The sequence below is a fragment of the Melanostigma gelatinosum genome (assembly GCF_949748355.1).
Source record: "Melanostigma gelatinosum genome assembly, chromosome: 3".
In the NCBI taxonomy this organism is placed as follows: Eukaryota; Metazoa; Chordata; class Actinopteri; order Perciformes; family Zoarcidae; genus Melanostigma; species Melanostigma gelatinosum.
In genome coordinates, this window is record NC_136636.1 from 440,702 (window position 1) to 468,556 (window position 27,855).

A 27,855-nucleotide genomic window follows, 5' to 3' on the forward strand; every position below is an offset into this window, starting at 1 on the left:
ATTATCAGTGTCGTGGAACCTTTGTTCTGTGTATTATCAGTGTTGTGGAACCTTTGTTCTGTGTATTATCAGTGTCGTGGAACCTTTCTTCTGTGTATTATCAGTGTCGTGGAACCTTTGTTCTGTGTATTATCAGTGTCGTGGAACCTTTGTTCTGTGTATTATCAGTGTCGTGGAACCTTTGTTCTGTGTATCATCAGTGTTGTGGAACCCTTGTTCTGTGTGTTATCAGTGTCGTGGAACCTTTGTTCTGTGTATTATCAGTGTTGTGGAACCCTTGTTCTGTGTATTACCATCCGTGTCGTGGAACCTTTGTTCTGTGTATTATCAGTGTTGTGGAACCTTTGTTCTGTGTATCATCAGTGTTGTGGAACCCTTGTTCTGTGTATTATCAGTGTTGTGGAACCGTTGTTCTGTGTATTATCAGTGTCGTGGAACCCTTGTTCTGTGTATTACCATCAGTGTCGTGGAACCTTTGATCTGTGTATTATCAGTGTTGTGGAACCTTTGTTCTGTGTATCATCAGTGTTGTGGAACCCTTGTTCTGTGTATTATCAGTGTTGTGGAACTCTTGTTCTGTGTATTACCATCAGAGTCGTGGAACCTTTTTCTGTGTATTATCAGTGTTGTGGAACCTTTGTTCTGTGTATTATCAGTGTCGTGGAACCTTTGATCTGTGTATTATCAGTGTTGTGGAACCTTTGTTCTGTGTATCATCAGTGTTGTGGAACCCTTGTTCTGTGTATTACCATCAGAGTCGTGGAACCCTTGTTCTGTGTATTACCATCAGAGTCGTGGAACCTTTGTTCTGTGTATTATCAGTGTTGTGGAACCTTTGTTCTGTGTATTATCAGTGTCGTGGAACCTTTGATCTGTGTATTATCAGTGTTGTGGAACCTTTGTTCTGTGTATTATCAGTGTTGTGGAACCCTTGTTCTGTGTATTACCATCAGAGTCGTGGAACCTTTGTTCTGTGTATCATCAGAGTCGTGGAACCTTTGTTCTGTGTATTATCAGTGTCGTGGAACCTTTGATCTGTGTATTATCAGTGTTGTGGAACCTTTGTTCTGTGTATTATCAGTGTTGTGGAACCCTTGTTCTGTGTATTACCATCAGAGTCGTGGAACCTTTGTTCTGTGTATCATCAGAGTCGTGGAACCTTTGTTCTGTGTATTATCAGTGTCGTGGAACCTTTGATCTGTGTATTATCAGTGTTGTGGAACCTTTGTTCTGTGTATTATCAGTGTTGTGGAACCTTTGTTCTGTGTATTATCAGTGTTGTGGAACCCTTGTTCTGTGTATTACCATCAGAGTCGTGGAACCTTTGTTCTGTGTATCATCAGAGTCGTGGAACCTTTGTTCTGTGTATTATCAGTGTCGTGGAACCTTTGATCTGTGTATTATCAGTGTTGTGGAACCTTTGTTCTGTGTATCATCAGTGTTGTGGAACCCTTGTTCTGTGTATTATCAGTGTTGTGGAACCCTTGTTCTGTGTATTATCAGTGTTGTGGAACCCTTGTTCTGTGTATCTCCTGCTCCTCTGAACACTTCACAAACCCTCTTCAGATCTTAAATGATTTGTTCTGCAGAAACAGACCTTAAAGAGCATGTAGCTCGAGGACAGCGGTTCCACAGGATCTCCTGCAGACGGGTGAGAGGAAGAGGGCGGGAGGCCCAAACACTCCTCCAGAGTTCCTCCTTCCTCTCCCCCCTGCGCCTCCTGGTCCTCCTCCTCCAGGAAGCCGGTCTCTAGAGCGGATGGACCCAGGATGGGATCAGACTCATTGAACATGTGGTGAGCTGGACTGGAGTGGTCCCCGTCCCAGGGAGCCTGCAGGGACAGAGGAGACGGGTCAAACGTGGACTCTTCATTATGTCACAGACTACGCTAATGAGGAGAAACCACATCAGAGTACCTGTAACCGATCGAGCTCCACCGACGGGGCCATCAGCCCGGTTTCCTCCGACGAGCCCTGCTCACCAACGAGAACATCGCTCCTCAGTTTAGAATCGAGGTCGGTTCCTCCGACTCCGTACGAGTTGAGCATGCTTTGACCTCCTGCAGCAGAGTTGAAGGGGAACCCGTTGAGGGCGTCTTTGGAAGCCTTCCCTCCGTGCAGAGCGTCTGCAGACATGGCATCATGCTGCAGAGAACCCAGCTCCAGGCCTTCATCCAAAGGGGGACAGTCCAGGAAGTCTCCCCGTGAACCAGCCACTAGTCCCAGACTGGGGGAGGCAGAGTTGTGTGCATCCAATGGTAGGGGGTGGAGGTGAGGGTGAGAGGAGGACGAGGGAGAAGGAGCTGGTGGAGGCCCAGGGTGGTGGGAGGACTGGTGGGGATACTCAGGAGGCTGAGAAGAATCATACAGGCAGCAGTGAGGATGAGACGAGGAGGACGAAGACGAGATGCCAGGATGAGTCACCAGGTGGTGATGATGAGGGTGAAGGTGGGAGGGGTGCCCCCTGACGTAGTTCCTGTGAGCCTCCAGGAAGCTCAGCTGGGGGTCGTTCAGAATGTAGAAGTCGGTGCGGCTCAAGCCGTGGCGCGCCGCCCCGACGAGGAGGTCCCGGTCGTGTTTACCGGACTCCCACCAGACCGGCAGGTAGAGGGAGGGCCGGCACAGCTGGAGGCGGGCCGGCAGCAACGGGTGACGGAGAACCTGAGGGAGGAGAGTACAACCAGGAGAGAGTCATCTCTAATCTGTGCTCCTCTGTACGTTCACAGGAACATGACTCAGCAGAGTCTCGTTCATAAACAAGTCGGAACGAGACGGACGCAGACGTCGTGATCTATAAACACAAAGTGGACGGTAGGATGTCATCACCTGACACTGTGACCCATGAGAACATCCAGGAGAGCTGAAGCCAGACTGGAGAAGTGAAATGAGACATCGTTCCATGTATAACGATGCATATCTCACGTTACTCTCCACTTATACATTCTCTTCATCATAAACAGTCACACTGTAGATAACTGTCAACACATTTCAACTGTAAAGATATAAACTAACATCATTGTGGGGAGATGTGAGGCCTTTATACGATTTCTAGACACATTAAGATGTCCATCTTCTTCTATTCATGACACCAGAAGAAGATTTCATGTTTCAGATCAGACGTCCTCAGATAAAAAGCTCCATCATCACGCGGACATGAAGAACATCTCTGTGCTGGAGATGAACCCACCTGCTCTCTGATCTTCCTCAGCAGCTCGATGCGATATAAAGTCCTGGCTGCTCTCTCTTCTGTCAGAGGCTCCACGAGCAGAGCGGGATCCACCGGCCCTGAGGAAGAGGAGGGAGGGTGAGAGGAAGAAGAGGGAGGGTGAGAGGAAGAGGAGGGAGGGTGAGAGGACGAGGCGGGAGGGTGAGAGGAAGAAGAGGGAGGGTGAGAGGAAGAGGAGGGAGGGTGAGAGGAAGAGGAGGGAGGGTGAGAGGAAGAGGAGGGAGGGTGAGAGGAAGAAGAGGGAGGGTGAGAGGAAGAGGAGGGAGGGTGAGAGGAAGAGGAGGGAGGGTGAGAGGACGAGGCGGGAGGGTGAGAGGAAGAGGAGGGAGGGTGAGAGGAAGAGGAGGGAGGGTGAGAGGAAGAAGAGGGAGGGTGAGAGGAAGAGGAGGGAGGGTGAGAGGAAGAGGAGGGAGGGTGAGAGGACGAGGCGGGAGGGTGAGAGGAAGAGGAGGGAGGGTGAGAGGAAGAAGAGGGAGGGTGAGAGGAAGAGGAGGGAGGGTGAGAGGAAGAAGAGGGAGGGTGAGAGGAAGAGGAGGGAGGGTGAGAGGAAGAGGAGGGAGGGTGAGAGGAAGAAGAGGGAGGGTGAGAGGAAGAGGAGGGAGGGTGAGAGGAAGAGGAGGGAGGGTGAGAGGAAGAGGAGGGAGGGTGAGAGGAAGAAGAGGGAGGGTGAGAGGAAGAGGAGGGAGGGTGAGAGGAAGAGGAGGGAGGGTGAGAGGACGAGGCGGGAGGGTGAGAGGAAGAGGAGGGAGGGTGAGAGGACGAGGCGGGAGGGTGAGAGGAAGAGGAGGGAGGGTGAGAGGAAGAGGAGGGAGGGTGAGAGGAAGAGGAGGGAGGGTGAGAGGAAGAGGAGGGAGGGTGAGAGGAAGAAGAGGGAGGGTGAGAGGAAGAGGAGGGAGGGTGAGAGGAAGAGGAGGGAGGGTGAGAGGACGAGGCGGGAGGGTGAGAGGAAGAGGAGGGAGGGTGAGAGGAAGAAGAGGGAGGGTGAGAGGAAGAGGAGGGAGGGTGAGAGGAAGAAGAGGGAGGGTGAGAGGAAGAGGAGGGAGGGTGAGAGGAAGAGGAGGGAGGGTGAGAGGAAGAAGAGGGAGGGTGAGAGGAAGAGGAGGGAGGGTGAGAGGAAGAGGAGGGAGGGTGAGAGGAAGAGGAGGGAGGGTGAGAGGAAGAAGAGGGAGGGTGAGAGGAAGAGGAGGGAGGGTGAGAGGAAGAGGAGGGAGGGTGAGAGGACGAGGCGGGAGGGTGAGAGGAAGAGGAGGGAGGGTGAGAGGACGAGGCGGGAGGGTGAGAGGAAGAGGAGGGAGGGTGAGAGGAAGAGGAGGGAGGGTGAGAGGAAGAAGAGGGAGGGTGAGAGGAAGAAGATAAGTAGGATCAGCTGTCTAGAGTGCGTTTGTCATCATCCTGTCAGCCAATCAGAACCACATGATCCTGACCATGTGGTTTAACAGTGAATATAGTAAATAAACTGGTTTAAAATCATATATTCATATTTGATTCTGTTTCATAATTAAATGTCAGTGAAGATCAACTGACTCCTCCCACCAGCAGGGGGCAGTAATGTGTCCCAGAGACCAGAGACCGGGTCCTGAGGAACAGCTGCCCCCCATGACAACATTGACTTTAGTTGATGCAGAGCTGGACTCTGGAGGTTCTCAGTACCTTCTTCCTTCCTGGGAGGCAGCTTGCAGGCCGTCCTGCACATGTTGACGAAGGAGTTGAAGTATCTTTCCAAGCTCTCGTCCGTCTTCCTCTCCAGTCGGGCCAGAGCTCTGAACCGGGACCAGTCGAAGGACTTCCTGTCCGAGTCGTACACGACGCCGTACGACGACACAGTGCGGTAGAAATCGGCTTGTTCTCGACGAGTCCACCTGAAAGAAGATGTGATGTTTCAGAAAAAGAAACAGAAATAATAAGAAGCAGCACAGGAAGTACGGACATGTGTGTTCGGTAGACTCTGTTGTAACAATGCTTCTTGGCAATAAATCTTCTACCATTGGGAAGCCGGTTTATTTCCCTTTTAAATGGCCACATTCATAAGGAACATGCATTTGTGGGATGAGCAGCAGAGCGGAGGATGTGGGTTAAGATTGATGCTTGGGAGACTTCTGAATAAAACCTCTGTTTGTTTTGCTGCTCCAGCATTCTGGGACCTGTAGTCTCAAACCAGGACTGAACTCGAGGATGCACCACTGCACCATGTTGACTCTTCATGTTGACTCTTCAACTATTTTAATGTCGTCGCTGGTTTGACTGAAGCAACTCCTTCAGAATAAAAGACCTCAGAAATGCAGAAGTCTTAACACTATGTGAGCTGGTTCTGATGCGTCTCTGGTACCTTCTCTGCCACTCCAGGAACAGTGGGTCTGGTTCTGTGGCAACCACGGAGCACCTCCTCAGCTCCTCGCCCAGCTGCCACGCCATCGGCCCGCCGGCGTGGTGACCGTGGGCGGCCCCGCCTCCTCCCATCCCCATGCCGACCAGGCCATCGTGAAGCAGGAAGTCGTGGCGGAGCGGCTGCTCGCGGCGCAGCGTGAATCGCTGGTAGGCGGTGATCAGGCGCCGTAAACGAGCCGTCAGGGCCGGGCCGGTGGGCCAGAGGGGGCGGGCCTGAACCACGTGAAGAGAGGCCACGCCCACCGTCGTCGGGGTGACCACAGCTCCATCATGGGCGCATAGGTCACCTGAAATCTGAGAGTCTGAGGAGAAAGATCTCATTACTACTTCCTGCTTTGAGTGATGCTGCAGGTCCAAGCTGGGTTCAGATATGTAGACTAGCTGGGTTTAGATCTGGATTTAGATATGAAGACTAGCTGGGTTTAGATATGTAGACTAGCTGGGTTTAGATCTGGATTTAGATATGAAGACTAGCTGGATTTAGATCTGGATTTAGATATGAAGACTAGCTGGATTTAGATATGTAGACTAGCTGGGTTTAGATCTGGGTTTAGATATGAAGACCAGCTGGATTTAGATATGTAGACTAGCTGGGTTTAGATCTGGGTTTAGATATGTAGACTAGCTGGGTTTAGATCTGGGTTTAGATATGAAGACTAGCTGGGTTTAGATATGTAGACTAGCTGGGTTTAGATCTGGGTTTAGATATGAAGACTAGCTGGATTTAGATCTGGGTTTAGATATGAAGACTAGCTGGATTTAGATATGTAGACCAGCTGGGTTTAGATCTGGGTTTAGATATGAAGACTAGCTGGATTTAGATATGTAGACTAGCTGGGTTTAGATCTGGGTTTAGATATGTAGACTAGCTGGGTTTAGATCTGGGTTTAGATATGAAGACTAGCTGGGTTTAGATATGAAGACTAGCTGGGTTTAGATATGTAGACTAGCTGGGTTTAGATCAGGGTTTAGATATGTAGACTAGCTGGGTTTAGATCAGGGTTTAGATATGTAGACTAGCTGGGTTTAGATATGTAGACTAGCTGGGTTTAGATCTGGGTTTAGATTTGTAGACTAGCTGGGTTTAGATATGTAGACTAGCTGGGTTTAGATCAGGGTTTAGATATGTAGACTAGCTGGGTTTAGATATGTAGACTAGCTGGGTTTAGATCTGGGTTTAGATATGTAGACTAGCTGGGTTTAGATCTGGGTTTAGATATGTAGACTAGCTGGGTTTAGATCAGGGTTTAGATATGTAGACTAGCTGGGTTTAGATCTGGGTTTAGATATGTAGACTAGCTGGGTTTAGATCAGGGTTTAGATATGTAGAGTAGCTGGGTTTAGATCAGGGTTTAGATATGTAGAGTAGCTGGGTTTAGATCTGGGTTTAGATATGTAGACTAGCTGGGTTTAGATCAGGGTTTAGATATGTAGACTAGCTGGGTTTAGATCTGGGTTTAGATATGTAGACTAGCTGGGTTTAGATCTGGGTTTAGATTTGTAGACTAGCTGGGTTTAGATATGTAGACTAGCTGGGTTTAGATCTGGGTTTAGATCAGGGTTTAGATATGTAGACTAGCTGGGTTTAGATCAGGGTTTAGATATGAAGACTAGCTGGGTTTAGATCTGGGTTTAGATATGTAGACTAGCTGGGTTTAGATCAGGGTTTAGATATGAAGACTAGCTGGGTTTAGATATGTAGACTAGCTGGGTTTAGATCTGGGTTTAGATATGTAGACTAGCTGGGTTTAGATCAGGGTTTAGATATGAAGACTAGCTGGGTTTAGATATGTAGACTAGCTGGGTTTAGATCAGGGTTTAGATTTGTAGACTAGCTGGGTTTAGATATGTAGACTAGCTGGGTTTAGATCTGGGTTTAGATTTGTAGACTAGCTGGGTTTAGATATGTAGACTAGCTGGGTTTAGATCTGGGTTTAGATCAGGGTTTAGATATGTAGACTAGCTGGGTTTAGATCAGGGTTTAGATATGAAGACTGGTGTTTCTCACCTGGACCAGTACTGTCAGGTTTGTCTGAGGTGTCGGTACTGGAGCAGGTTTCCTCTCCCTGTTAAACACACAAAGATCATCAAACACATTCAGACACACATCTTTAACTCTTAAATATCAACAGATTTAACAGACTCAACTGTAAGAGGTCTGGTCCAGAGAACGTGGTACTTTGTAATAATAAAACATCAAGATAAATGACTATGTTTAGTTGTCGTTTCCTCCAGACACACAAAACATCCCGACATAATATACATTAAGCTCATGGTCTCAAAATGAGAGGAAACCAACTTTATAGATTAAACTCTTTGTGTTTCTCTCCACTATACAGATGGTACTTTTCTTCTACAAAACATGAGTAAAAGTCATGTTTAGATTAATTCTAAATGAGCAGAAGTCTGTTTCATGTAAAATATAAAACAGGATTGTTGAGGTGCAGAGATTTAAAATATGAGCTTTAATGAAACTGATCGTGTTACTATGATGTTTGTAATTCTAACTGTGTGAAGTGCACATTAACAAAACAGAAGAAAAGATAAATAACACCTCATCAAATAATCAATAAAAAGATTCTCATCATCTAACAGTATGTGTTGTGTATGAAAACGCATCATTGCCTCCACACAGGTGTTACTGCATCCAGAGTCCTACATCTAACAATGTCTCCCTGGAGGACATTTAACCATCACCACAGAAAGAGGGACAACAGGACAGTGTGTCCAACAGAGAATAAAATGGCTTCACCTTGCTGCTCTCGTCTCTGTCCTCTCCTCCTTCAGCTTTGATCTCTGCCTCGTCCTTCACCTCTTCACTTTTGATCACACTGACAGAGTAGGAAGAAAATAATATTTAATTAGTCAGACTGTTGAGAGACGTCTTCCATGAAGAGAGAGGATGAAAACACACTCCTCGGTAGTCTTTGACCTCACGTTAGACGTCATGATGTTTAGTGAAGTTAGTTGAGACTAAATTAATCAAATGAACCGGTGGAACCAGTGTCTGTAGAGTTCAGACTGGAGAAGCAGAGCCCTGTACCCTGGCAGTGTTAAGAAGACTGTTCTGTGACAGGAGGAGAACCTTTGTTCAGGTTCTGAGCAGCACAGCCCCCTCTGGTTCTCTAGGTCTCCACAACTCTACGCCTCACTGCCTCTGCGTCTCTACGTAATACACCTGTGTGTGTGTGTGTGTGTGTGTGAATGCTCCACCTGTCAGTCATGTCAGACCCCCCCTCCCCTCCTCCTTGTTCAGCAGTCAGAGCTGTGACGTCTGGCATCCCGACTCTCTCCAGGAAACACACGTCTGGATCGGCCCTCATGGCGTTGTAGCGCTCGTAGCCTGTAGAGGGAGACACACACACACACACACACACACACACACACAGATGCCTGTGACGCTCCCAACGTTTCAAACACAGCATCTAAATATTAAAAACGCTGACAGGGGCTGAAGCCAATAATCAATAATCTTTGAGGGAGAATCATCAGCTGTCTTCATCCTTTGAGACGTCTTCCTCACCGTGTTTGTGGACTCCAATGAGGAGAGACTTGTCAGCTTCAGCATCCCACCATGAAGCAGGGATCTCAATGTAGTCTATGTCTGGTAGAGACACCTCCAGTTTACTGTCCGCGCGCACACACACACACACACACACACACACACACACACACACACACACACACACACACACAGTTAATACGTCCATCATGAATCAGATGATCAACCATCCAACGAGGTGTCGTCATGATGTGAAGTTACCTGGCAGGTACCCCCTCTAGAGCTTGATTGGCAGCTTCACCCAACACCTCCACCTTCAGGTAGTACAGCATCCTCACCCTCAGCAGCACCCTAAGAACAGAGAGGGAAGGGTTAATCTGTATGGTAATAGATTACTTTCTGTGTCTCTAGACTCATAGCCGGTTCAGTCGGGTGTAGACTGACTTGTTGCAGTGCTGCTTCAGGTGTTTCTTGTAGCTCTCGTCCTGCAGCACCACCTCGGGGTTACAGTGGACCAGCCAGTCTGCGTTCTTCACCTCAGGAACGTTCAGCTGGTTCTTCAGCTTCTTCCCCTTCCGACCGCGAGGGACCGGCGCTGATAAGCCTGCAGCCCAGAGGGGAGGGAGGGAAGCAACCATCATCACGGCAGGTTAGGTACCAACATCATGAACCATGGAGTCATCAAATATCCAACCAAACTGTAGTTGCATTTGTGGGTAATTTAGGCATGTGGATGTTTGGGGGAAAAAAGAGAAGCCTTAACGACCCTACGTGAAAGTGCGCGTTAACCATGCTACGTCAAAGTGCGCGTCAACCATGCTACGTCAAAGTGCGCGTCAACCATGCTACCTTAAAGTGCGCGTTAACATGCTACGTTAAAGTGCGCGTCAACCATGCTACGTCAAAGTGCGCGTCAACCATGCTACGTCAAAGTGCGCGTTAACCATGCTACGTCAAAGTGCGCGTTAACCATGCTACGTCAAAGTGCGCGTTAACCATGCTACGTCAAAGTGCGCGTTAACATGCTACGTTAAAGTGCGCGTTAACATGCTACGTTAAAGTGCGCGTTAACCATGCTACGTTAAAGTGCGCGTTAACATGCTACGTTAAAGTGCGCGTTAACATGCTACGTCAAAGTGCGCGTCAACCATGCTACCTTAAAGTGCGCGTTAACCATGCTACCTTAAAGTGCGCGTTAACATGCTACGTTAAAGTGCGCGTCAACCATGCTACGTCAAAGTGCGCGTCAACCATGCTACGTCAAAGTGCGCGTTAACCATGCTACGTCAAAGTGCGCGTTAACCATGCTACGTCAAAGTGTGCGTTAACCATGCTACGTTAAAGTGCACGTTAACCATGCTACGTCAAAGTGCGCGTTAACCATGCTACGTCAAAGTGCGTGTCAACCATGCTACGTTAAAGTGCACGTTAACCATGCTATGTTAAAGTGCGCGTTAACATGCTACATTAAAGTGCGCGTTAACCATGCTACTTTAAAGTGCGCGTTAACCATGCTACGTTAAAGTGCGCGTTAACCATGCTACGTTAAAGTGTGCGTTAACCATGCTACGTTAAAGTGCGCGTTAACCATGCTACGTTAAAGTGCTCGTTAACCATGCTACGTTAAAATGCGCGTTAACATGCTACGTTAAAGTGCGCGTTAACATGCTACGTTAAAGTGCGCGTTAACATGCTACGTTAAAGTGCGCGTTAACCATGCTACGTTAAAGTGCGCGTTAACATGCTACGTTAAAGTGCGCGTTAACATGCTACGTTAAAGTGCGCGTTAACATGCTACGTTAAAGTGCGCGTTAACATGCTACGTTAAAGTGCGCGTTAACATGCTACGTTAAAGTGCGCGTTAACATGCTACGTTAAAGTAATGTTGAAAACCCTCACCAGAGTGGTTAAGCAGGTCCTGGTCCTGGCCCTCCTTGGTGGGTGTGATCAGGTCCCAGATGAAGCTCTTGATCTTATCGTCTCCTTTGTAGTGTCTCAGGCAGTAAACCAGCAGAGCCCTGAATCACAAACCAAATCTGTCCTTCACACCGGAGACGGACAGCGATGTCTCTCATCGTCTCAGGATCAATAAAAGACTTGTCTTCTTACCTACAGATCACCTCCATGTCTCTCTCTGCCAGGTGCCATTTAAAGCGACCGTGGTTCATGATGTCCGTCCACCGACCCCACCTGGAGACACACAGGACATCGGGAGGACAGGAAGTAAAAAAGGAGAAGCTTTAATAAGCTGAAACTTCAACATTTACTTTCTTTGCTTGTGTGTGTGTGTCCATGTGTGTCTATGTGTATCTAGTATCTGTCTGTCTGTCTCTCTGTGTGTCTGTCTATCTGTATGTGTGTGTGTCTCTGGTACCCAAAGATGAGCAGGTTCTTCTCCACCCTGAAGCACTCTGCTCTGAGGTAACGTCTGCTTCTTTCTCCCAGACGTCGAGTCCGACACGGTCGATCCTCAGAGTCGCTGTCCAGCTCTGAGAACTCCATCAGCTCGTCGTCCTCGAACGAGTTGTAGTGACGAGTCTGCTTCCTCACACGAGGAGTGTCGATCACCAAGGACTCCTAGAGGAGTCGAGGACAGAGGAATACGTCATATAGAACATTATGTAATGAATAGCATTATATATGATGAAATGTCTTCTTCTCTCTGTACCTTCTCAGACTTGGAGTCGATCTCCACCTCAGCGATCTTGGCCCATTTCTGCCAGAAGTTTGGGTCGTCCAGAGAAATGTCCGTCCTGTTTCCAGAGGAGATGAAACTGGCCTGAGGACAGAGGAGAGAGGACAGAGGGTCACATTCTGCTCTGATGGAGCGACGTGGTTTTACAAAAATATGAAGTATTTGAAGGATTCAGAGTCTCAACCGCTTTAAGAACTCCTTTGTCCATCAAAGCTCTGAATGGCAAGCGAGCCAGAGCTTAACCCTGTAACACCCATTTGTATTAATTTTAATATCTTAACTACACACTGCTGGTGCGTTGTACAACGGGCAGTGTGACATGTGTTTGTTGGCCGGTGGCAGTCTGTGCATGTACTGTAGGTACTGTGTGTGTGTATGTAATGTATGTATGCAATATGTTATTTGTATTGTTTTAACAGCAGACACTGTGTTTCCATCGGGGCAATAAAGTCGATCGTATCTTATCTCTCTGGGACAAAAAAGTAAACTATCTGTGTAATTTAAAGCCTTCACTAAGAGCAGCGGTTCAATGATTTGAGACAAACGTCCTCTAAAGAGAGACAGACTGTGTCCCTCATGTCCTTCATAACTTCATCAGATGGATGTGGTCCAGTATTTGAGACAGTCCCCGTTGAGGACCGGTACCTTGGCGAACGTGGACCCTTTCCCTTCCGTCTGGATGGTGATGGTGTGAGTCCGTCTCTGAAGGATCTGATCGATGTCTTCCTCGCAGAACTTGGAGCCCTCGTCCTCCTCGTCCATCAGCGCTCCGTACGCTCCTTTCTTCAACAAGTCCTCCACCTCCAGCTTTGACAGCTGCTGCACCTGAAGACAAAAACAGTTTTTATGGTAAAGACAAACAGGCGTCTCTGGGACACAACACTCCGACAGTCTCGCTGTCCTGTCTCACCCCGTTCAGGCTTCCCTTGCGGTTGATGTCCTGGAGGACAGCTTTGTCAAGTCCCAGCTTCAGACTGGCTTTGTCAAACATCTCCCTCTCGTAGGAGTTCCTGGTGATCAGTCGATAGACCTTCACCGCTTTGCTCTGACCGATCCGGTGGCAGCGAGCCTGGGCCTGAAGGAGAGAGGTGGAACGTATGGAACCATTAACGTGATGATGCAGGCTGATCAGAGAATGTCCCATGATGCACTGGGGTTTGTGTGACACTCAGGTGAACTATAATATCTATGAGACTTGAAGAGTAGAAAGAAATCTCGAAAACATCTGGAACAACTGTCAGATTAATCTGAGATTTAATCGTCAATGTTTGATTCTGGACATCAATTTAAATATTACATGAAGATATATAGATATAAACTGTATTCATTCCCAGGGGGAAATTCGTTTGTAGCAGCAGCAATTCACAGAGTAAAATATAACTTATGGAATGCACAATATATACAGTACAATAAAATAACAGAGCAGACATTGAATTGAAGGAATAGATTAATAAAAAATAAGCTAAAATAGAATAGAATAGAAAATAGAAATGCACAGTATATACCATGAATATAGTGGTATTAATTAAATTAACAACTAGTAAACTAAACAACCTGGACAGTAGAGCCAGGATCACCAACAACAAGCAACAATGAAGGAAAAGTGAGTAAAATGTTTGTGTATTCTGTCAATAGAAAATGGAATCGGAAAATAAAGTTGTTAATATTTCATAGATGAGAATAACTGCATTCCACTGTTTATTTAACAAATAAAACATTTTCTATAAAATAAATAATAATGATCTGCACAAATAAAATATAATGAATTTTGATGATTTAACAGGTTTTTATGATGAAAGATCAACATATCAAGAACTTTAATCAGAGTGACGATAAGAAGTGCTGGGCTGTATATGACAATATACGTGGAGTATATCGTATTATATATCGTCATATACTTCATGTTAAAGTGACCTCGTCTCTCACCTGCAGGTCGTTCTGAGGGTTCCAGTCCGAGTCGAAGATGATGCAGGTGTCTGCGGCCGTGAGGTTGATTCCCAGCCCTCCGGCTCGGGTGCACAGCAGGAAGACGAAGCGGTCCGAGTCCGGCTTGCAGAATCGGTCGATGGCGGCCTGTCGCATGTTCCCTCTCACACGGCCGTCGATGCGTTCGTACGTGTATCTGCAGAACAAACACGCTGGTTATTAACGTAAATAAAATGTGTGTCACAGATGTTTCCTGGAGCTTCACCCTCTCCTCTCCTCACCGTCTCTGTATGAGGTAGTCCTCCATAATGTCCAGACACCGGACCATCTGGGAAAACACCAGCACCTTGTGCCCCCCCGACAGCAGCTTGGGTAGCAGCTTGTCGATCAGCACCAGCTTACCGGCCGCCTGGATCATGGCCTGCAGCTGGAAGTCTAGCGCGTCAGGGCTGTGGTACTTCCTGAAGCTCTCCAGGATCTTCTCCTCGGCTCCTGAGAACACAAGGAGAGGAGAAGTAGGAGATGAGAGGTAGGAGATGAGAGGGAGGAGACCAGAGGTAGGAGACGGGAGGTAAGAGACCAGAGGTAGGAGACGTGAGGTAGTGAGACAGGAGGTAGGAGACGTAGAGCTGTAGGAGACGTAGAGATGTAGGAGACCGGAGGTAGGAGACGAGAGGTAGGAGACAAGAGGTAGTGAGACGGGGTAATGACGAAGCGTCCCGTCCTGCGTGGGGTTAGGGTCCCGTCCTGCGTGGGGTTCGGGTCCCGTCCTGCGTGGGGTTAGGGTCCCGTCCTGCGTGGGGTTAGGGTCCCGTCCTGCGTGGGGGTGGGGTCCCGTCCTGCGTGGGATTAGGGTCCCGTCCTGCGTGGGGGTGGGGTTAGGGTCCCATCCTGCGTGGGGGTGGGGGTCCCGTCCTGCGTGGGGGTGGGGTTAGGGTCCCGTCCTGCGTGGGGGTGGGGGTCCCGTCCTGCGTGGGGGTGGGGTCCCGTCCTGCGTGGGCTTCGGGTCCCGTCCTGCGTGGGGGTGGGGTTCGGGTCCCGTCCTGCGTGGGGGTGGGGTTCGGGTCCCGTCCTGCGTGGGGTTGGGGTCCCGTCCTGCGTGGGGTTGGGGTCCCGTCCTGCGTGGGGGTGGGGTCCCGTCCTGCGTGGGGGTGGGGTTAGGGTCACATCCTGCGTGGGGGTGGGGTCCCGTACTGCGTGGGCTTCGGGTCCCGTCCTGCGTGGGGGTGGGGTTCGGGTCCCGTCCTGCGTGGGGGTGGGGTTCGGGTCCCGTCCTGCGTGGGGTTCGGGTCCCGTCCTGCGTGGGGTTCGGGTCCCGTCCTGCGTGGGGGTGGGGTTCGGGTCCCGTCCTGCGTGGGGTTCGGGTCCCGTCCTGCGTGGGGGTGGGGTTCGGGTCCCGTCCTGCGTGGGGTTCGGGTCCCGTCCTGCGTGGGTTAGGGTCCGGATCATTGAATCCGTTTGGGCTGTTTTCTTTGATGAATGATGGTCTGGAGAAATGGGGATTGTGTGGCGATTGCTTCGCCCTGTTTGAATCAGTGGAACAGCTGAACGCTGCGGGGAGAATGCAGCGTGAGTTTGTGCGCGTTGTTTAGTTTCCGGGTCAGACGCTGACCCGGAAACTAAACAGACAGACAGACCGGTGTCCACCGAAAACGTTATATTTACCACAATTTAAGCTTCTGCATTTTGGGTTTGTAAGCCTCGTACCGAACGGTTGAAAACGAACACGTGATGTTACACCTAGAAACAAATAACCGCAGCTGTGGCGCCACCATGAGGTTATTAGGTGGTAAGACAGCAGTGAAGGCCCAGGTATGAAATGCACGGCCCGCCACTGGAAACCAGAGATAGAAGACGAGAGGTAAGAGACGTAGAGATGTCGGAGACGGGAGGGAGAAGACGAGAGGACAGCAGCTGTTTTAGTTCTTCAGTAAGACACCTGTGATGAGGTGTGTGTGTGCGCGCGTGCATGCGTGCGTGTGTGTGTCCTCACCTGTGATGAGGTGTGTGTGTGGGTCTCCTCACCTGTGATGAGGTGTGTGTGTGTGTGTGTGTGTGTCCTCACCTGTGATGAGGTGTGTGTGTGGGTGTCCTCACCTGTGATGAGGTGTGTGTGTGGGTGTCCTCACCTGTGATGAGGTGTGTGTGTGTGTGGGTGTCCTCACCTGTGATGAGGTGTGTGTGTGGGTGTCCTCACCTGTGATGAGGTACGGGTGTGTGTGTCTGTGTGTCCTCACCTGTGATGAGGTGTGTGTGTGTGTCCTCACCTGTGATGAGGTGTGTGTGTGGGTGTCCTCACCTGTGATGAGGTGTGTGTGTGTGTGGGTGTCCTCACCTGTGATGAGGTACGGGTGTGTGTGTGTGTGTGTGTGTGTCTGTGTCCTCACCTGTGATGAGGTGTGTGTGTGTGTGTGTGTCCTCACCTGTGATGAGGTGTGTGTGTGTGTGTGTGTGTGTCCTCACCTGTGATGAGGTGTTTGTGTGTGCGTGTCCTCACCTGTGATGAGGTGTGTGTGTGTGTGTGTGTCCTCACCTGTGATGAGGTGTGTGTGTGTGTGTGTCCTCACCTGTGATGAGGTGTGTGTGTGTGGGTGTCCTCACCTCTGATGAGGTACGGGTGGTTGCAGCACTTGCGGAGCTCCATCATGGTGTTGATGAGGTTGGGCATGTTGTGCTGGTTGGCTCCTCTGGACAGGAAGGAGAAGTTCTTCTCTAAGATGGCTCGGTAGTACTTCTTCTGGATGTTTGTCAGCTCCACCTGCAGGATCACCACCAGGATGAAGAGGTTTAGAACTTGTTTTCTCATCCACTATAACTAAAGATCATACTGGAGCTCTTCTTGCTCAGGGAGAGGAGTTGTGGTTGAAAACGTGTTAATAAGAAGAATAAATAAAAGATTGGGAGGACAGAGAACCTGTGCGCTCAGTGGTCTCACCTCGATGATGGTCTCCTCTTTAGGGGCCAGGTTCTTCTCGACGTCGTCCTTCAGTCTTCTCAGCATCATGGGCTTCAGAATGGCCTGAAGCTTCTTCACCTGGAGTCGAGAACACAGGAGGTGGGACATACATGAGACATGCAGATTGTCTTCTTGTCCTTCTCTCTGTGTCCATACTAAGAGTTTTATAAATCAGGAGATGAGACACAGAGGGCCTTTCAACATGTGTACTTCTCTGTACTTGTGAACTCGTGGACTTGTGAAACGCCATCAGTCTCAGCCCAAGTACTGTTCCAATTCAAAGTTCACATCCAGCCAAGCACGGTCCTAATGCCCGGACATGGCTCCGCCCATTTTACCGGGGATGCATCGGAGGTGACTTGTCTGTACTTGGGACAGCCAAATATCCCAGAATGCATTTTGCACCAGCAACAGGAAACAATGGCGGAGGAGAAATCACACAACTGGAAGTTGAAACTTTAGAAATACTACTGTTGTAAAGGATAAGGATGTTTATTGTCATTGTAAAAACATGCAACGAAATTAAGTTGGCGACTCATCAGTACAGCAGCAACAGATAAAAAATGTATAAAAACATTAAGACGAGACATTAAATAAATATATACAAGATAAAACACAGGCATCAATGGCTTTAAAGTATAAACGGTGTTTCACCGCAGCACTGTCCGGTGAGCTGGGGGGGGAATAAATTCATGATGTTAGTTGTAATGAATAAATATATTTTAAGTACATTTCTCTGCATTTATAGTTTTCTACTGTACCGAAACGAACCGAACCGTGGCTCCACTGTATCGTACCCAACCCAACCGTGACACCCCTATTATATATATATATATATATATATATATATATATATATGTAATTGTATGTATAAATACATATAATTGTATGTATATATATATATATATATATATATATATATATATATATATATATATATATATATATATATAAATATATATATATATATATATATATATATATATATATATAAATATATATATGTAGAAAGGTCATAGAAAAGTATGAAAGCATAAAAGTACAGCTATATAGTATAGCTATACCTGAGTGACTCATCTTCTGGGGTGTCTTCTTAGCAACACATAAGCATAAAAAACAAAAACTGCTCCTTAATGTTATGTAGTGTTGCTACTTACATCTTGCTTACATCTTGTATTGTTACTTACATCTTGCAAAAGAGATTTTTAATCTCAATGGGACTACCTGGTTAAATAAAGTTTTTTTTATTTTTTACCGAACCGTGAGCCTCGTACCGAACGGTTCAATACGAATACGTTACACCCCTACTATATAATATATCATTTTTTATTTTAAATGAAAACGAAGAAGGCAGGGTTGTCATACTTAGTTTGATTGTAAAAATACTTTACAGTAAAAAAAAAAAAGATTAAACTCATTGGCAAGACCAGCTGAGGTGGTGATGTCATCAAGTAAGCTGCTGTTGCAATTGTCCGTACAGCGTTCTCTGGACTTGAAGTCTGGACTCCAAAAGTTCACAAGTCCGTCTTTGTTAACTTGGGTGTTGAGAAAGGCCCAGAGACTCAGAGCTGCTGAAACATTTCCTACAAACTCTACTTCCTGTCGCTGTGATGAGCTCCGTGTATCTACGATGAAAACACACCTGCTCGTCTGTCTTCAGGTCTCCGAACTCTTCCAGGAAAGTGCTTTCTGAAGGAAACTGCAGCGGCTCCAGGAAGTTCAGCAGGCTGAACAACTCCTCCACTGAGTTCTGCAGAGGGGTTCCTGTCAGCAGAACCTTGTCTTCCTGTTTGGAGACAAGAGTCTTCTTTAGAACCTGCTGCTCCCGATGAACCGAGAACCATGACACAAGGTTCATTACAACAAGTAAACCAGACGACATACAAACACATAGAGCAATGAGAGGAGACGCATGAAGGACTTAGATATCAACAGGTTTCTAGTGGATAGCAGGGCCGTCTTTCAATCAGAGGGTCGGCGGTTCGATCCCCGGCTCCGGCTCTGCTAGTCGCATGTCGATGTGTCCTTGAGCAAGACACTTAACCCCAAAATGTCTCCCGTAGTTGTGCCTACGGTGTAGAAATGTGATAGAATCTGAATTGTAAGCTTTGGGTAAAAGCGTCTGCTAAGTGACTGTAATGAACAAACATCTTTTAGAAAAGGTGTTTTGAAGGAACCTCTGGAACAACTGAGAAAAGCATGTTAATGTTCCCCTTTAACTTATTGAGACGTGATCAACCATGTGTTAGGACCCTCCCACGCAAACCCAGACTGACCAGGTTCATGAGTTTCAGCCCCTCCAGCAGTTTGCAGTTCCTGTTTTTCAGGCGGTGAGCTTCGTCGATCACCACGCAGCGCCAGTGGAGCTTCCTCAAGTCGGGACAGTCGGCCATGATCATCTCGAAGGTGGTGATCAGCCCGTGGAACTTCAGCACACCGGGGATGGTGTTCCCCTGAGGAGTAAAGGTTCACAAAGGGATGAAGAGCGGACCGCCCTACTTTATCTCCTAAAACCTCGCCCCTCCTCTAGAACAGTGGTTCTCAACTGGTCTGGCTGCGGGACCCACCATCACCCCTTAATGACAAGCCGGGACCCACGACCCAAATTATATATATATATATTATATTATTATATATTATATTATATATATATATATATATATATATATATATATATAATTTGGGTATATCTATATTCAAGACGTCTAGTAGTAGTAACGTCTCTGTGTAGTAAACAACTGTCAAATCAAATAAAGAAAGCACAATTATATTTTAACAATTATTATTCTCATTTTTCAAATTTAACTAGATGGATTAGAAATACATGAATACATGTTCTTCTCATTTCAAGTAAAATAACAGTAAAAAATAAATTACGTAATGAAATTCAATTTAGAAAAAAGTATTTTCACTGAATTACGCTGCAGCTTTAAACTCAGTCCATTCAGGGTGAAGTGAAAAATCCACAATATTATATTTTTCTCATCTTCCAAAAAGAGAAATTAGTGTTTGAAGAATTCACCTCTATGAGTCTGTCCAGTCAGAATCTAATGACTCTGGTCTCTCTGGACATTTCTCTCTTTTGGAAATCGTTCTATGATTTGACTTTCACAACCCACACTTCAACAGTCCTGCTCTGCTGTCTGTATCCTCGTCTCTCCCCGTGTGTCACGGTGTGTGAACATCTCACTCAAGTCAGGAAACTTGTCAGAATACTCGTATTTGATTGGCTGAGCTTCATCACGTGATGTGATTCACAACGCATTGGTCGGTGTTTTTCCTGCACCACTGAACAAGTGCCGTAAATGCTGGAATAATTCCGCTGCATAAAAAAATGCCCTTCAAAATAAAATCACAACTTTATTTTTATTTTTTTATTTTTTTGTCAGGCAAAGGCCCGTGACCCACTGAAAACGGGTCCGCGACCCACTTTTGGGTCGCGACCCACCAGTTGAGAAACACTGCTCTAGAACCTCGCCCCTCCTCTAGAACCTCGTCCCTACTTCATCTACTAAAACCTCGTCCCTCCTCTAGAACCTCGCCCCTCCTCTAAAACCTCGTCCCGACTTCATCTACTAAAACCTCGTCCCTACTTCATAAACAAAAACCTGGTCCCTACTTTAGAACCTCGTCCCGACTTCATAAACAAAAACCTGGTCCCTACTTTAGAACCTCGTCCCTACTTTAGAACCTCGTCCCTACTTCATAAACAAAAACCTCGTCCCTACTTTATGAACAAAAACCTCGTCCCTACTTTAGAACCTCGCCCCACCTCTAGAACCTCATCCCTTCTCTAGAACCTCGTCCCTACTTCATAAACAAAAACCTCGCCCCTCCTCTAGAACCTCGCCCCTCCTCTAAAACCTTGCCCCTCCTCTAGAACCTCGTCCCTACTTCATCTACGAAAACCTCGTCCCTACTTTATGAACAAAAACCTCGTCCCTACTTTATGAACAAAAACCTCGTCCCTACTTTAGAACCTCACCCCTCCTCTAGAACCTCATCCCTTCTCTAGAACCTCATTCCTCCTCTAGAACCTCGTCCCTCCTCTAGAACCTCGTCCCTACTTCATAAACAAAAACCTCGCCCCTCCTCTAGAACTTCGCCCCTCCTCTAGAACCTCGCCCCTCCTCTAAAACCTCGTCCTTACTTCATCTACGAAAACCTCATCCCTACTTCATGAACAAAAACCTCTTCCCTACTTTAGAACCTCGTCCCTACTTTACAAACAAAAACCCCGTCCCTACTTTAGAACCTCGTCCCTACTTCACAAACAAAAACCTCGTCCCTACTTTAGAACCTCGTCCCTACTTTATGAACAAAAACCTCATCCCTACTTTAGAACCTCGTCCCTACTTTAGAACCTAGTCACTGCTTTATGAACAAAAACCTCGCCCCTCCTCTAGAACCTCGTCCCTACTTTATGAACAAAAACCTCGTCCCTACTTTAGAACCTCGTCCCTACTTCATAAACAAAAACCTCGTCCCTACTCTAGAACCTCGTCCCTACTTTATGAACAAAAACCTCATCCCGACTTTATGAACAAAAACCTCGTCCCTACTTTATAACCTCGTCCCTACTTCATAAACAAAAACCTCGTCCCTACTCTAGAACCTCGTCCCTACTTTATGAACAAAAACCTCGTCCCGACTTTAGAACCTCGTCCCTACTCTAGAACCTCGTCCCTACTTTATGAACAAAAACCTCGTCCCGACTTTAGAACCTCGTCCCTACTTTAGAACCTCGTCCCTACTTCATAGACAAAAACCCCGTCCCTACTTTAGAACCTCGCCCCTCCTCTAGAACCTCGTCCCTACTTTATGAACAAAAACCTCGTCCCTACTTTATGAACAAAAACCTCGTCCCTACTTTAGAACCTCGTCCTTACTTTATGAACAAAAACCTCGTCCCTACTTTAGAACCTCGTCCCTACTTTATAAACAAAAACCCGTCCCTCCTCTAGAACCTCGTCCCTACTTTATGAACAAAAACCTCGTCCCTACTTTAGAACCTCGTCACTACTTTATAAACAAAAACCCGTCCCTCCTCTAGAACCTCGTCCCTACTTTATGAACAAAAACCTCGTCCCTACTTTAGAACCTCGTCCCTACTTTAGAACCTCGTCCCTACTTTATAAACAAAAACCCATCCCTCTAGAACCTCGTCCCTACTTTATGAACAAAAACCTTGTCCCTACTTTAGAACCTCATCCCTACTTTAGAACCTCGTCACTACTTTATGAACAAAAACCTCGTCCCTACTTTATAAACAAAAACCTTGCCCCTCCTCTAGAACCTCGCCCCTGCTCTAGAACCTCGTCCCTCCTCTAGAACCTCGCCCCTCCTCTAGAACCTCGTCCCTACTTCATCTACTAAAACCTCGTCCCTACTTTATAAACAAAAACCTAGTCCCTACTTTCGAACCTCATCCCTACTTTATGAACAAAAACCCCGTCCCTACTTTAGAACCTCATCCCTACTTTATGAACAAAAACCCCGTCCCTACTTTAGAACCTCATCCCTACTTTAGAACCTCGTCCCTACTTCATGAACAAAAACCTCGTCCCTACTTTAGAGCCTCGTCCCTACTTTATGAACAAAAACCTTGTCCCTACTTTAGAACCTCGTCCCTACTTTATCTCCTAAAACCTTGTCCCTACTCTAGAACCTGGTCTCTGTGTAGAACGTTACCTGCGGGTCTCTGTAGAACATCTCGTACTGCAGGATCATCTGCCGGCTGATCTGAGAGCCGTGGTACACGATGACGTTCATGGGAGTCCACGTTCTAAACTCCCTCTCCCAGTTGGTGATGGTTGACAGAGGAGCGATGATGAGGAAGGGCCCGCGGATCCCCATGGTGAAGATCTCGTAAAGGAACGTGATGGACTGGATGGTCTTTCCCAAACCCATCTCATCTGCCAGGATGCAGTTTTTTCTAGAAGAGAGATGGAAACAGTGAGAGAGGACAGAGAGGATAGGGGACACAGAGGACACAGATGACGGGGGACATAGAGGACACAGAGAGGACAGGGAGGACACAAATGACACAGAGGACAGAGAGGACACAGATGACAGGGGACACGGAGGACACGGAGGACACGGAGGACACAAATGACACAGAGAGGACAGGGAGGACACAAATGACACAGAGAGGACAGAGAGGACACAAATGACACAGATGACAGGGGACACAAATGACACAGAGGACACAGATGACAGGGGACACAGAGGACACAGAGAGGACAGGGAGGACACAAATGACACAGAGGACACAGAGAGGACACAAATGACAGAGGACAGAGAGGACATGGAGGACACAAATGACACAGAGGACACAAATGACACACAGAGGACAGAGAGGACACAAATGACACACAGAGGACAGAGAGGACAGAGAGAGTGTGTGCAGTACTCACCTGTTGTACCAGTTGAACAGTAACCAGTTCATTCCCTCTAACTGGTATTCTCTGAGCAGGTTTCCATTCCTGTAACCTCTGCAGCGGTCCAGCTTGTGCCACTTCTCTGGAGGAGGACGCTCCTGCAACATGAACACAACGAACACCGTTTATCAGATGTAATAATAATAATAATGTATTTTATTTGTAACGCACTTTTCATTTTTTTTTTTTAAATCTCAGAGTGCCACAGAGCCAGTACATAGTAAAAACATGGTAAAAAGCATAGTTAAAACATAAAAATAAAAAACTATAATAAAATAAAAATGTGATGGAAGAGATCCAGCAAGAGAACGAGCAGAATGTCAGACGTTAGAACGACTTGGTTCTTTTGGTTCCAGCACAAAAGGAGATCAACAAGCACACACCTGAAGAGGTCGTTCAGGATCTGACTCTGAAAAGCTCCGTTTCACCTCCAACACCAAGCAGAACACCAGCAGAAAGAGAACCTCTGATGCCGTTTAAACTCAGAAGAACAAAGTCAAATCACGACCAAGATGGAGAATCGGAGGTAGAAAGAGCAGGTTGTCATTGTTCCCTTTTTCTTTCATCTAAACTAGATGTTTCTGCTCACTATGTACGAGGGGTGTAACGGTTCACAAAACTCACGGTTCGGTACAGTAGAAAACTATAAATGCAGAGAAATGTACTTGATTTTAAAATATATGTATTCATTAAAACTAACATCATGAAGTTATTCTTTGACTTTGAACAATGATGGAACTATAACTGAGTGACCCATCTTCTGGGGTGTCTTCTTAGCAACACATCAGCATAAAAAACAAAAACTGCTCCTTAATGTTATGTAGTGTTGTTACTTACATCTTCTCATCATCATATTAGCATGAACAATGATGGAACTAAACCTGAGTGAACGTGGCTCTTCATCTCCCATTCAGTGGTCAGTGATGTGTTACAGTCAGGTGATGTGTGTTACAGTCAGGTGATGTGTGTTACAGTCAGGTGATGTGTGTTACAGTCAGGTGATGTGTGTTACAGTCAGGTGATGTGTGTTACAGTCAGGTGATGTGTGTTACAGTCAGGTGATGTGTGTTACAGTCAGGTGATGTGCGTTACAGTCAGGTGATGTGCGTTACAGTCAGGTGATGTGCGTTACAGTCAGGTGATGTGCGTTAGTCAGGTGATGTGCGTTACAGTCAGGTGATGTGCGTTACAGTCAGGTGATGTGCGTTACAGTCAGGTGATGTGCGTTACAGTCAGGTGATGTGCGTTACAGTCAGGTGATATGCGTTACAGTCAGGTGATGTGTGTTACAGTCAGGTGATGTGTTACAGTCAGGTGATGTGTTACAGTCAGGTGATGTGTTACAGTCAGGTGATGTGCGTTACAGTCAGGTGATGTGTGTTACAGTCAGGTGATGTGTTACAGTCAGGTGATGTGTTACAGTCAGGTGATGTGTTACAGTCAGGTGATGCGTTACAGTCAGGTGATGTGTGTAACAGTCAGGTGATGTGTTACAGTCAGGTGATGTGTTACAGTCAGGTGATGTGCGTTACAGTCAGGTGATGTGTTACAGTCAGGTGATGTGCGTTACAGTCAGGTGATGTGTGTTACAAGTCAGGTGATGTGTGTTACAAGTCAGGTGATGTGTGTTACAGTCAGGTGATGTGTGTTACAGTCAGGTGATGTGTTACAGTCAGGTGATATGCGTTTCAGTCAGGTAATGTGCGTTTCAGTCAGGTGATGTGTGTTACAGTCAGGTGATGTGTGTTACAGTCAGGTGATGTGCGTTACAGTCAGGTGATGTGCGTTACAGTCAGGTGATGTGTGTAACAGTCAGGTGATGTGTGTAACAGTCAGGTGATGTGTTACAGTCAGGTGATGTGTTACAGTCAGATGATGTGTGTTACAGTCAGATGATGTGTGTTACAGTCAGGTGATGTGCGTTACAGTCAGGTGATGTGCGTTACAGTCAGGTGATGTGCGTTACAGTCAGGTGATGTGCGTTACAGTCAGGTGATGTGCGTTACAGTCAGGTGATGTGCGTTACAGTCAGGTGATGTGCGTTACAGTCAGGTGATGTGCGTTACAGTCAGGTGATGTGCGTTACAGTCAGGTGATGTGCGTTACAGTCAGGTGATATGCGTTACAGTCAGGTGATGTGTGTTACAGTCAGGTGATGTGTTACAGTCAGGTGATGTGTTACAGTCAGGTGATGTGTTACAGTCAGGTGATGTGCGTTACAGTCAGGTGATGTGTGTTACAGTCAGGTGATGTGTTACAGTCAGGTGATGTGTTACAGTCAGGTGATGTGTTACAGTCAGGTGATGCGTTACAGTCAGGTGATGTGTGTAACAGTCAGGTGATGTGTTACAGTCAGGTGATGTGTTACAGTCAGGTGATGTGCGTTACAGTCAGGTGATGTGTTACAGTCAGGTGATGTGCGTTACAGTCAGGTGATGTGTGTTACAAGTCAGGTGATGTGTGTTACAAGTCAGGTGATGTGTGTTACAGTCAGGTGATGTGTGTTACAGTCAGGTGATGTGTTACAGTCAGGTGATATGCGTTTCAGTCAGGTAATGTGCGTTTCAGTCAGGTGATGTGTGTTACAGTCAGGTGATGTGTGTTACAGTCAGGTGATGTGCGTTACAGTCAGGTGATGTGCGTTACAGTCAGGTGATGTGTGTAACAGTCAGGTGATGTGTGTAACAGTCAGGTGATGTGTGTTACAGTCAGGTGATGTGTTACAGTCAGATGATGTGTGTTACAGTCAGATGATGTGTGTTACAGTCAGGTGATGTGCGTTACAGTCAGGTGATGTGCGTTACAGTCAGGTGATGTGCGTTACAGTCAGGTGATGTGCGTTACAGTCAGGTGATGTGCGTTACAGTCAGGTGATGTGCGTTACAGTCAGGTGATGTGCGTTACAGTCAGGTGATGTGCGTTACAGTCAGGTGATGTGCGTTACAGTCAGGTGATGTGCGTTACAGTCAGGTGATGTGCGTTACAGTCAGGTGATGTGCGTTACAGTCAGGTGATGTGCGTTACAGTCAGGTGATGTGCGTTACAGTCAGGTGATGTGCGTTACAGTCAGGTGATGTGCGTTACAGTCAGGTGATGTGCGTTACAGTCAGGTGATGTGCGTTACAGTCAGGTGATGTGCGTTACAGTCAGGCGATGTGTGTCACAGTCAGGTGATGTGTGTATTACACTAGTATTATTATACTATTATTATATTATACTAGTATTATTATACTATTATTACTATTATTATATTATACTAGTATTATTATACTATTATTACAATTATTATATTATACTAGTATTATTATACTATTATATTATACTCGTATTATTATACTATTATTATATTATACGAGTATTATCATACTATTATTACTATTATGAGTATTATTATAATATTACTATTATATGATACAAGTATTATTATACTATTACTGTCATTATATTATACTAGTATTATTATACGATTACTATCATTATATTATACTAGTATTATTATACTATTATTACTATTATCATATGATACAAGTATTATTATACCATTACTGTCATTATATTATACTAGTATTATTATACTATTACTATCATTATGGTATACTAGTATTATTATACTATTATTACTATTATTATATGATACTAGTATAATTATACTATTACTATCATTATATTATACTAGTATTATCATACTATTATTATATTATGAGTATTATTATAATATTACTATTATTATATGATACAAGTATTATTATACTATCATTATATTATACTGGTATTATTATACTATCATTATATTATACTAGTATTATTATACTATTACTATCATTATATGATACAAGTATTATTATACTAGTATTACTATTGTTATATTATACTAGTATTATTATACTATTATTACTATTATTATACTAGTATTATTATACTATTACTATCAGTATATTATACTGGTATTATTATACTATTACTATCATTATATTGCACTAGTATTATCATACTATTATTATATTATACTAGTGTTATTATATTACTATCATTATATTATACTCGTATTATTATTATACTATTTCTATCATTATATTATACTGGTATTATTACACTATTACTATTATTATATTATACTAGTATTATTATACTATTATTATATTATACAAGTATTATTATACTATTATTATATTATACTCGTATTATTATACTATTATTATATTATACTGGTATTATTATACTATCATTATATTATACTAGTATTATTATACTATTACTATCATTATATTATACTCTTATTATTATACTATTACTATCATTATATTGCACTAGTATTATCATACTATTATTATATTATACTAGTATTATTATACTATTATTATATTATACTCGTATTATTATACTATTACTGTCATTATATTATACTAGTATTATTATACTATTATTATATTATACTAGTAGTATTATACTATTATTACTATTATTATATTATACTAGTATTATTATACTATTATTACTATTGTTATGTTATACTAGTATTATTATACTATTATTACTATTGTTATATTATACTAGTATTATTATACTGTTACTATCATTATATTACACTCGTATTATAACTTTTAAGTTCTTTTAACTTGTCTTGTTCTGTGTTTTTCTGTCTAACTATGTGTTAGACTCCCTTGCAAAAGAGATGTTTCATCTCAACGGGACTACCTGGTTAAATAAAGGTTTAAAAAACAACTTT

The 27,855-nt window shown here is 45.3% G+C and overlaps 1 protein-coding gene across 2 annotated transcripts in view; it reads right to left on the bottom strand.

Moving 5' to 3' along the window:
* Positions 1-27,855, bottom strand: part of chd6 (chromodomain helicase DNA binding protein 6) — an 85,801-nt gene that overhangs the window by 30,512 nt on the left and 27,434 nt on the right. For both annotated transcript variants that reach the window (XM_079265830.1, XM_079265831.1), the window contains exons 12-36: positions 23,106-23,227; positions 22,381-22,624; positions 18,966-19,142; positions 18,332-18,475; positions 16,669-16,767; positions 16,335-16,491; positions 14,015-14,225; positions 13,734-13,929; positions 12,718-12,882; positions 12,453-12,632; positions 11,781-11,891; positions 11,487-11,689; positions 11,222-11,302; positions 11,012-11,130; positions 9,557-9,716; positions 9,374-9,463; positions 9,134-9,237; positions 8,824-8,953; positions 8,363-8,441; positions 7,619-7,676; positions 5,552-5,912; positions 4,876-5,084; positions 3,187-3,284; positions 1,917-2,660; positions 1,598-1,831 (exon numbers count right to left, since the gene is read on the bottom strand). In XM_079265830.1, coding sequence (XP_079121956.1) covers positions 1,598-1,831; positions 1,917-2,660; positions 3,187-3,284; positions 4,876-5,084; positions 5,552-5,912; positions 7,619-7,676; positions 8,363-8,441; positions 8,824-8,953; positions 9,134-9,237; positions 9,374-9,463; positions 9,557-9,716; positions 11,012-11,130; positions 11,222-11,302; positions 11,487-11,689; positions 11,781-11,891; positions 12,453-12,632; positions 12,718-12,882; positions 13,734-13,929; positions 14,015-14,225; positions 16,335-16,491; positions 16,669-16,767; positions 18,332-18,475; positions 18,966-19,142; positions 22,381-22,624; positions 23,106-23,227 — 4,476 coding nt within the window. The remainder of the gene's footprint in view (positions 1-1,597; positions 1,832-1,916; positions 2,661-3,186; positions 3,285-4,875; positions 5,085-5,551; positions 5,913-7,618; positions 7,677-8,362; positions 8,442-8,823; positions 8,954-9,133; positions 9,238-9,373; positions 9,464-9,556; positions 9,717-11,011; positions 11,131-11,221; positions 11,303-11,486; positions 11,690-11,780; positions 11,892-12,452; positions 12,633-12,717; positions 12,883-13,733; positions 13,930-14,014; positions 14,226-16,334; positions 16,492-16,668; positions 16,768-18,331; positions 18,476-18,965; positions 19,143-22,380; positions 22,625-23,105; positions 23,228-27,855) is intronic.